Source organism: Cebus imitator, unplaced genomic scaffold (assembly GCF_001604975.1).
Source record: "Cebus imitator isolate Cc_AM_T3 unplaced genomic scaffold, Cebus_imitator-1.0 Scaffold765, whole genome shotgun sequence".
NCBI classification, from domain to species: domain Eukaryota; kingdom Metazoa; phylum Chordata; class Mammalia; order Primates; family Cebidae; genus Cebus; species Cebus imitator.
Window position 1 is genome coordinate 92,822 of NW_016108080.1, and position 9,788 is coordinate 102,609.

General features: G+C 37.4%; 1 protein-coding gene across 3 annotated transcripts in view; it reads left to right on the forward strand.

Annotated features, from left to right (window-relative positions):
- Window positions 1-9,788, forward strand: part of ABCB11 (ATP binding cassette subfamily B member 11) — a 114,142-nt gene that overhangs the window by 46,385 nt on the left and 57,969 nt on the right. For all 3 annotated transcript variants that reach the window (XM_017519666.2, XM_017519667.2, XM_037735268.1), the window contains 2 exons: window positions 3,168-3,342; window positions 9,490-9,603. In XM_017519666.2, coding sequence (XP_017375155.1) covers window positions 3,168-3,342; window positions 9,490-9,603 — 289 coding nt within the window. The remainder of the gene's footprint in view (window positions 1-3,167; window positions 3,343-9,489; window positions 9,604-9,788) is intronic.

Genomic DNA, 9,788 nt, shown 5'->3' on the forward strand with positions numbered 1-9,788 from the left:
CCCAGAAAGAAGTTCATGAATTTATGATCAATCAATTTTCAGTAAAGAGGCCAGAAACACCATGAGGAAAGGGCAGTCTCCAATCAAGTCGTTGGGGAAACTGGATATCCACATGCAGATGAGTGAAATTTGATCCTTATCCCACACTATACACAAATATCAACTCAAAATGGATTGAAATCTTAAATTTAGGATATAAAACTGCAAAATTACTGGAAGAAATCATAGGGAAGAAGCTCTATGACATTGGTCTAGGCAATGATTTTTTTTGACACAACTCTAAAAGGGCAAATAACAAAAGCAAAAATAGACAGATGAGAGTAAATCAAACTAAAAAGCTTCAAAAAGGAAACAATCAACAGAGTGAAGAGGCAAATTATAGAATGAGAGAAAATATTTGTAAACCATGCATCTGATAATGGATTCACATCCAATACATATAAGAAACAGAAACAACTCAGTGACAATAAAACAACCTGATTAAAAATGGCCAAAAGACCTGAATAGACATTTCTCAAAAGAAGACATACAAATGATTAACAAGTGTTTGAAAAGATGTTGCACATCACTAATCATCAAGTAAACACAAGTCAAAACCACAATGAGTTATCATCTTATACCTGTAAGAATGGCCATTATAAAAAGAAGAAAGATACCAAGTGTTGGCAAGGATTTAGGGAAAAGGAAACTCTTGTTACATGGATCCCTTTTGGTGGGAAAGTAAATCAGTACAGCCAAAGAGTATGGAGATTCCTCAAAAAATGGAAAATAGAACTAACATGCGATCTCGCCTCCCCACTAGTGGTTACGTATCCAAAGGAAATGAAATCAACATGTCAAGAGTTATCTGTACTCTTATGTTCACCGCAATATTATTCACAATAGCCAAGATATGGAGTCAACCTAAGTGCCCGTCAACAGACAAATGGATGAAGAAGTATATTTACACGCCACATTCAATAGCATGCTACTCTGCCTTTAAAAAGAAGAAAATGCTGTTATTTGCAGCAACATGATGAACCTGGAGGACATTGTGTTAAGTGAAATAAACCAGGCACAGAAAAATATCACATGATCTCACTGAAAAAGTTGAACTCACAGAAGCAGAGAGCAGAGCAGTGGTGATCACGGGCTTTGAAGAGAAAGGGCCAGGCGAGAACTGTGGAGACACTGGCCAAAGGATTCAAAATTTCAGTTATTCAGGGGTAACAAGTTCAAGATATTTTAAAAATAATGACTTGTTAATTATCTAATTGTAATTATTTTCGTTTGGTTCATGGTGATCTGAAAGAAACCCTTCCTTATTCACACTTAAGAGGCAGTTTATAAATTCAAGAAATGTGTTGCTATCATGATGACTATGTTTCATAACAATGTATTGTGTACTTGAAAATTGCTGAGTAGACTTTTAAGTGTTCTCACCATACATATACACACACACATACATATACACACAAAATATGTGTGTGAGGTAATGCATATGTTAATTATCTTGATTTAGCTATTCCACAACTTATACATACTTCAAACCATCATGTTGTATACCAAAAATATATGTAACTTTTGTCAATTAAAAAAAATAAAGAAATGCCATCATAATTCAAAATGCTATTTCATACATTTTTATTGAACACCTTTTTAATTAAACACATTCAGTTACTGTGTTACATGTTCTTTATAAAGTCTTATAATATTTATATTGAATCAGGCAGGCTGGGCATGGTGGCTCATGCCTGTAATCCCAGCACTTTGGAAGGCCAAGGCAGGTGGATTGCTTGAGGCAAGGAGTTTGAGACCAGCCTGGGCAACATGGCGAAACCTCATCTCTACAAAAAATTACAAAAGTTAGCTGGACATGGTGGTGTGCACCTGTAGCCCCAGCTACTCAGGAGGCTGAAGTGGGAGGATCACCTGAGTCTGGGGGTTGAGGTTGCAGTGAGCTGTGTTCATGCTACTGCACTCCAGCCTGGATGACAGAGTGAGATCCTGTCTCAAAAAAAAAAAATAGCATTGATAAGTTATAGATCATTATTCTAGAGATTAATGCTTAATAAAAAGAAAAACCCAAATGGCCAAAATAATACAGTTGTCAAAAATGTAATTTTGTTTATTCTTTAAATTATCTGGCATTTACTGAGTACTTACTATGTGCCATGCATTAATTTTTATAAAACAACTTCCAACTGAATAGCAAATCTTACTTTATACGGTGTAGATTTGGTAAGATGGTGTCATTCTCAGTTGCTACCAAATCCACCAAGGAAAAAAGGGAATAGGTTTACAGCCTCTTATTATCCTCTTTCCCCCCTTTTCCCACTTCTTTTGGTTTGTGGAGTGAGGTTCTTTATTTCTTGTAAAAAATTTCAGTAGCATATTTCTTTCACCATGAAAGACATTACCGTTTATTGTCAATAAAAGAGGCAGTATAGTGTTTTAGAAATGGTAATAAACATAGGATAGACCTTCAGTTTGTATCCTGTGAAAGGTTAAAAGTTCTCCATGAATTCAATTCTTGAGATGTAGGAAGGTGGCTTCAGAATGCCTGAGCTATATATGAGACAATGCCCATTGTTAATGGCGAGACCATAGAATTACCTAAACCCAGTCCTTGTGTGAGACTTCCACGTAGCTTCAGTTATCCATGTCTCATGGCTGTGAACCTGACCAGTATGTCACAACACAGCATCTCAGCCGCAGGGTAGATGGGTGAGTTATAGATGAGTTGGTGCAAACACTAGTTCCAAGCCTGGGGATCTGGAAACAAAATAGTCTGATTTGCTTATTTAAAGCCAGTTGCATAATTTTCTGATAGGAACATATCATATGTCTCTCAGAAACACTTCAAACACAAGTAAAACTAGATCTGTCTTGTTCATACGTTTGTGTTGAAAATTCTTTTCTCTCAGGGCCAAGCTTACCTCACTATGCAATCCAAGCAGCAGTCAGGCAGCTTGTTAAGTATCATGCTTTCAACACATTTCATTGCCAGGTTAAAACAAAATTTTTAAAACTACGCAAAGGTTATTGAAGATTTTTCTCCCTAAAACTGCTCTGTGTTTGGGATGATTTTATGATCATTTTGTAAAACCACTGCATCATGGCCCTTTTTAAACATTATAACTTGAATTGTTTCTGCTGAAATTGACTCAAACGTTTTCTCTTTACAGGTATGAGAAAAATCTTGTGTTTGCCCAGCGTTGGGGAATTAGAAAAGGGATGGTGATGGGATTCTTTACTGGATTTGTGTGGTGTCTCATCTTTTTGTGTTATGCACTGGCCTTCTGGTACGGCTCCACACTTGTCCTCGATGAAGGAGAATATACACCAGGAACCCTTGTTCAGGTACCTTTATCTTATTGACTGAGATGTAACGTTTTCTTCTGGTATCTCAGGACAGTCCATGGATTCCACATTTTGTTTATTACTTTGGTGTCTTCAGGAGAAAAGCACCAATGATTTGATAGAGTTCATCTACAGAAGCAAGTAATACCTTTTAAAAAAAATTATTTCCATAGGTTTTGGGGGGTACAGGTGGTATTCGGTTACATGAGTAAGTCCTTTAGTGGTGATTTGTGAGATTTTGGTGTACCTATTGCCCAAACAGTATACAGTGAACCTAATTTGTAGTCTTTTATTCTTCACTCCCTTCCTACCCTTTCCCCGTGAGTTCCCAAAGTCCATTGTATCGCTCTTATGCCTTTGCATCCTTGTAACGTAGCTCCCACTTATGAGTGAGAACATACGATGTTTGACTTTCCATTTCTGAGTTGCTTCACTTAGAGTAACGGTCTCCAGTCCCACCCAGGTTGCTGCGAATGCTATTAATGCATTCCTTTTTATGGCTGAGTAGTATTCCATCATATAAATACACATATACCACAGTTTCTTTATCCACTTGTTGATTGATGGGCTTTTGGCCTAGCTCCACATTTTTGCAATTGCAAATTGTGCTGCAATAAACATGCATGTGCAAGTATCTTTTTCATATAATGACTTCTTTTCCTCTGGATAGATACCCAGTAGTGGGATTCCTGGATCAAATGATAGTTCTATGTTCAGTTCTTTAAGGAATCTCCACAGTGTTTTCCATAGTTGTTGTACTAGTCTACATTCCCACCAGCATGTAGAAGTGTTCCCTTTTCACCACCTCCATGCCAACATCTGTTATGCTTTGATTTTTTTTTTATTATAGCCATTCTTGCAGGAGTAAGGTGATATCATATCGTGATTTTGATTTGCATTTCCCTGATAATTAGCGATGTTGAACATTTTTTTCATATGTTTGTTGGTTAGTTATGTCTTCTTCCGAGAATTGTCTATTCATGTCCTTAGTCCACTTTTTGATGGGACTGTTTGTTTTTTCTTGCTAACTTGCTTGAGTTCACTATAGATTCTGTATATTAGTCCTTTGTCAGATGTATTGATTGTGAAGATTTTCTCCGACCCTGTGGGTTGTCTGTTTACTCGCTGTTCCCTATGCTGTGAAAAAGCTCCTTAATTTAATTGTCTCAACTATTAATCTTTGTTTTTATTGCATTTGCTTTGGGTTCTTGGTCATGAAATCTTTGCCTAAGGCAAAGTCTAGAAGGATTTTTCCAATGTTATCTTCTAGAAATTTTTATAGAGAAACAAGTAATACTTATACATTTTATAGTAAAGAGATGCTAAACATTTGAATTAATGAGACCAGCAATTTAATAATTTCAAATTAACTTAAGACTTTATAGCTATGAAGTGATGATTTTCTGACTAAGTCCAAAAGAAAATATACCATGAAAATGGAAAGTCACTGATCTCTCAGCTAAAAATTAACAGCTCATATAACTTAGCTTTATGATAATCCAAGGTATGTACTAGTGAATGTATTTATGAAACATAATGAGCTACTAAAATGCCAGATCAATAACATCCTTAACTGAACAGGTAATACAAATCTACTTTATTGTTCACTTGTGCTAAAGTAGTTAATGCCTTGGCTACTTTGATTTTCATTGTCCTTCTAGTTATTCATTCAAGAAGTAATTATTCAGCATCTACTATGTGCCAGACACTTAAAAAATGCAGGGAATTCAACAGTGAGCAACAGAAATGTGCCTTTTTTTTTTCTGCTCTGGAAAAAAAAAGTTTAGTGGAAAAGACAAGCAATAAATAAGTAATCATGTAAATGCATACAGACAAATAGTGATGTGCTATAGAGGACAGAGAACCTTGACAGTGAATAGCAGGACAACCAGGTGTGGCTGTGGTCAGGGAAGGCTTCTTATACTGCTCCCTTTCCCAAGGCCTTTCCTCCTTAGCTTATGGCTCTCTCTTGTTACAGTCAGACTCTGATCATTGTTTGAATTCTCAGCTGAATGTCACTTTCCCAGTCAAGCCTTTTTTGCTCACCCATTTTTTATTCTCTTTTGTGTTTTGCTGTACTTTTTCTTCAAAACACTTGCGTGACATTGAATATTTGCATTTATTTACACTGTGCCCACCCCTTTCCACCCTCAGATGGTAAGATCTGTGAGGTCAGAAAACAAAAAATGAAATATTTGTTTCATTTGGCTTGCAGGTAGATGCGGAGTAGTTTTACATCAACTTCTTAAATGAGTTTTTTTAGCTCCAGATTCTCGGTCAAGCAAACAAACAATGAAAAATATCAAAATCTTGTATACCATAAATTTGCTAGCCAAAATCTTAAAATTCAAAATCTACTGCTTTAAGATAAATACATTGCTAAGAAAAATTGAGTTGGATTTTGATTTGCAAATAAGGTGATTATCAGAGGTGAAACCATACTCATTCCAAGCCACTGACTTTATTTCATTAAGAACGTGATAATACACAAAGAACAACTTTTTAAATTCCATTTATCTTTGCAACATGTGTAGCTGACATGTTTTTATCTTTGTTAAAGAAACTAAATATGATAAAACAGGTTAACATGTTTTGTAAATTTTAAAGAGATTATATAGATGGGAAGTGTTACCATTTTCATAATTTAACCACTTCTTAGCAACTTAGATACAGTTTTTGCAGATTGGAAAAGCCAGTAAAGTATTGCAGGTCTAAATTTTGACTATAGTCCCTTGTCTTTATTGATCCAATTCCTCTTAAGAACTTTGACATTTACCAAGCTAGGGATATCAGTAGTTGGCTTTAGTCGTAACTGCTTATGTATACTTGCTATGCAAGAAGACATGCATTAAGAAAACTCATTTTTCCTTTTGTTCCATGCCTACAAAGAGAGGATAGATGGATACCATAATGATGGTTCAGAGGGAAAAGTGAATTGGTAAATTGAAAACCAAATAATACACAATTCCAACCGGAAACACTTGTATAAAAAGCCCTTTGGTAACTGTCTGTATAGGAATACAATTTTATGGCTCTCATCTTTAAATTTTCTGCCCATTGTACTGTAAGCTACTCTACCTTTCCTAAATAATTTATTCTTTCAACTGAAATTTCTTGAGTCCTTGCTATGTGTACACATGGCATATTATGGGGTCTCTAATATTTTAATCTCTAATTATTAACCTCTTACTCCCAGCCTCTTTCTGTAAGCCTCTGCTCATACCTTAAGAGAAAATTTCCTTTGGGAAGATGACACATTTTTAACACTACACTCCCTGTTCTGTCTCCCTCTGTCTCTGTCTCTCTCTCTCTCTCTCTCTCTCTCTCCCCCCCACCCCCCCCACACACACACCGTGTTATCTTGGCCAAACTTCTGAGCAGCAAGCTATGAAGGCTAAGTGTACATGGGCTGAGTTGAGTGTTTTAATCCACAAAACTAATTAACAATTTGGTTAATTAAAAAGTACCTTTTGTGATGTACAAAATCGTTACTGGCTGCATGGTAATTGCATGTAAATGGTAAGTAGTTCACATACGTGACTAATTAGCATCACTTGTACACAGAGAAAAAATACACTCTGTGCTCTGGTAGAAAAAGATGAAGGGGACTTGAATGGTGCAGAAGGTTGCTCTTTCATGACCCTCTTGAGTTTCAGTATTCATTAATAAAAATAATCACATAATAGAGAGTGGCATTCATTCAGTGTATACAAAGTGTCAAGCAGTGAGTGATATATTATGTAGTAAAATTACTGCATTAATGCTCTCAACCTCATTTCGTAATTGATGTCATTATACTACCACTGAAAAAAAAAATTGAGGCCATGAGGTCAAGAAATATGTGCCAAGTGACATTGCGAGGGATTTGAACACAGGTCTCCTTGACTTTGGGGCCTACCTATTAACCACTGTTTTCCTGCCTCTGACTCTGTCTTCCCAGAGGCCACGGATCCCTTTTCCTCCAGCACACCCATAGCTTGATTGTTCTACAGCAGCCTCTCTTCCTCTCTCTGTCTACACTACTTCTGCTCTTCATAGGGCTAAAGAATATGATGTTCAGAGGGACAAGTGATGGCTTATTGGGCTGTTGCTAGCTACTGTGATGGTTTGGGAATGTGCTCTTGTCCTGTCTCACACACTCCTCCAGAGAGCCATTCAAAGGGTTGGACCCCAAATTTCAATTTAGGCCTCCATTCAGCCAGGAGTCAGCAAACTGTGGCTGACAGGCCAAATCCAGCTCACTGCCTGTTTTTATAAATAACATTTCACTGGGACAGAGTCACAGTCATTTATTGACATATGTCTGTGGCCGATTTTATACTACATGGCAGATTTGAGTAATTACCTCAGAGTACATATGGCCTGAAAAGCCTAAAATATTTATTTGGCCCTTTTGCAGAAAATGTTTGCTGGCCCCGGATCCAGGGCAATGGATGTTTCCTTTGCTGAGGTATAAAGACCTCTGATGCATGCGGTCTTAAACCAAATTAGACCATAAGAAGTGTTCTGTCTGCTCCCTTTACCACCTCCTAAGTGTGGGACCTCAGTGCTCTCGTCACCATCAGCAACATCATCACTACCATCGAAATGACTAGCACTGGATTAATCATCTTTACAAACATTATCTCATTTGATCCTTGTATTATAAGGATAATCATAGCAGGTATTCCTATGAAGTACACGTTATGATTATCCCTGTGTTGCAGATGAAGAAATGGGGGCTTGAAAGTTTATATAATCTGCCTATGAGAGGAACCACCTGCCATAATTGAGGAAAAGGAGATGAGGAGAGAATTTTTGTCCCCATGCATAGGCTGGGACTCTAGGGAGAAAGCATGAGCAGGCTAACCCACCACCTACGTAGGGCTGGCATGGCCCTGTTAATCATCCTGATCTGTGGAATAAAGAGGTTACTCAAGAGGAAGAGACGTGGCTGAGAGGCTCCATGTTTCAGCCCCTCCAGCCACAAGGAAGAAAGAGAAGCAGGAGGGATTCGAGCAATTTGCCCCAATGTGATAGAACCAACAGGAAGGGTCTGGCCTATGGAAACCATTATAGACCAGAATCATTTGGTTACCTGAAAAGGACTACATTCATACAGAACCACTCTTTGGCTTGGCAGTAGACTGGCCAATGAAACATCCTCTATGTGAGTCTCAAGAGTAGGACCATTCTTTGGTTGCCAGAGTAGAGAGGAGGATACTGGTATTCATTCTGGAGGCCAACTTAATTTGCCTCATTTTCTCTTCCTCATCTTTGTAGACAGTGCTGATATTAACAAAAACAGAGTGCTATTTGGTAGGAACATCTGGGCATTATCAGGTAGCCTTCCTCTAAGGTTATGAGATGATTGCATTGGCAAATCAAAGGACAGCTGCCCCAAGTATGCACAGAAACCTGATCACTCCACCTGCATGTAGCCAGCAACAGGTAAGTCTAGGAGCTAGGTAGAATGGCAGTCAAATTCTGCTCTACTACTTATGACACATTGTGACCTAGTGCAAATTAGAAACCTCCATACCTGTCTGTTTGCTCTTCTGTGGTAAGGACAAAATGAAATAATACAGATAAAACACTTAGAAACATACCTGTTATGATTGTTATTATTACTGTTATTCGTAGCAGTTGCAGAAGTTATCCCAGTGACTACTATACTAGTAGTATTAGTATAGCAGTAACAGCAGTAGCAGATTGGTTTTGTATGTACCAGCGTCTAGCATAGTCAGGTTGATCTTAGTGTCTGTATTGTTTTTGGCAATGCTTTAACTAGAAAACCACTATAAGGCTGATTATATAATGAATTCAATTATCAAATCACTATTCAAGTCTACACCTTGGGTCTACACGCTACCTTGCTAAGACTTCTTACTCATTTCAAAACAGTTCCACTTTGTAGCAGAGTAATATTTGGTAAAAAAAATAATAATAATAAAGTGGTCTTTTAAACTATAACAGTGGTAAAATTGGAGATGCTTTACAGGACAAAAACTATTTTGGGTGTTTTCAAGCAGCTGAAGAGCTAGCTTTCAAACCCACAGAGGAGTATTTCTGAGAAATCTGAGTTAACATGGATGACCCAAATTATAGTAATTATTATTTACACATTGACAAAAACACATGAAAAATCTCTCTCTCTTTTCATTTCAGATTTTCCTCAGTGTCATAGTAGGTGCTTTAAATCTTGGCAATGCCTCTCCTTGTTTGGAAGCCTTTGCAGCTGGACGTGCAGCAGCCAGAAGCATTTTTGAGACAATAGACAGGGTATGTAAAGATCGAAAATAAAGGCCATTAACAGGTGGGGGCCAGGGGGTGGGGCACGGAATGAACCCCTGAAGAATTTACCTTAATGTAAAAATATGAGAAGCTATCACAAGGCCCTTAATTCAGTGATACTTATTAAATGCTATCATGTGCTGGTGCCAATTTTTTTTTTTTTTTTTTTTTTT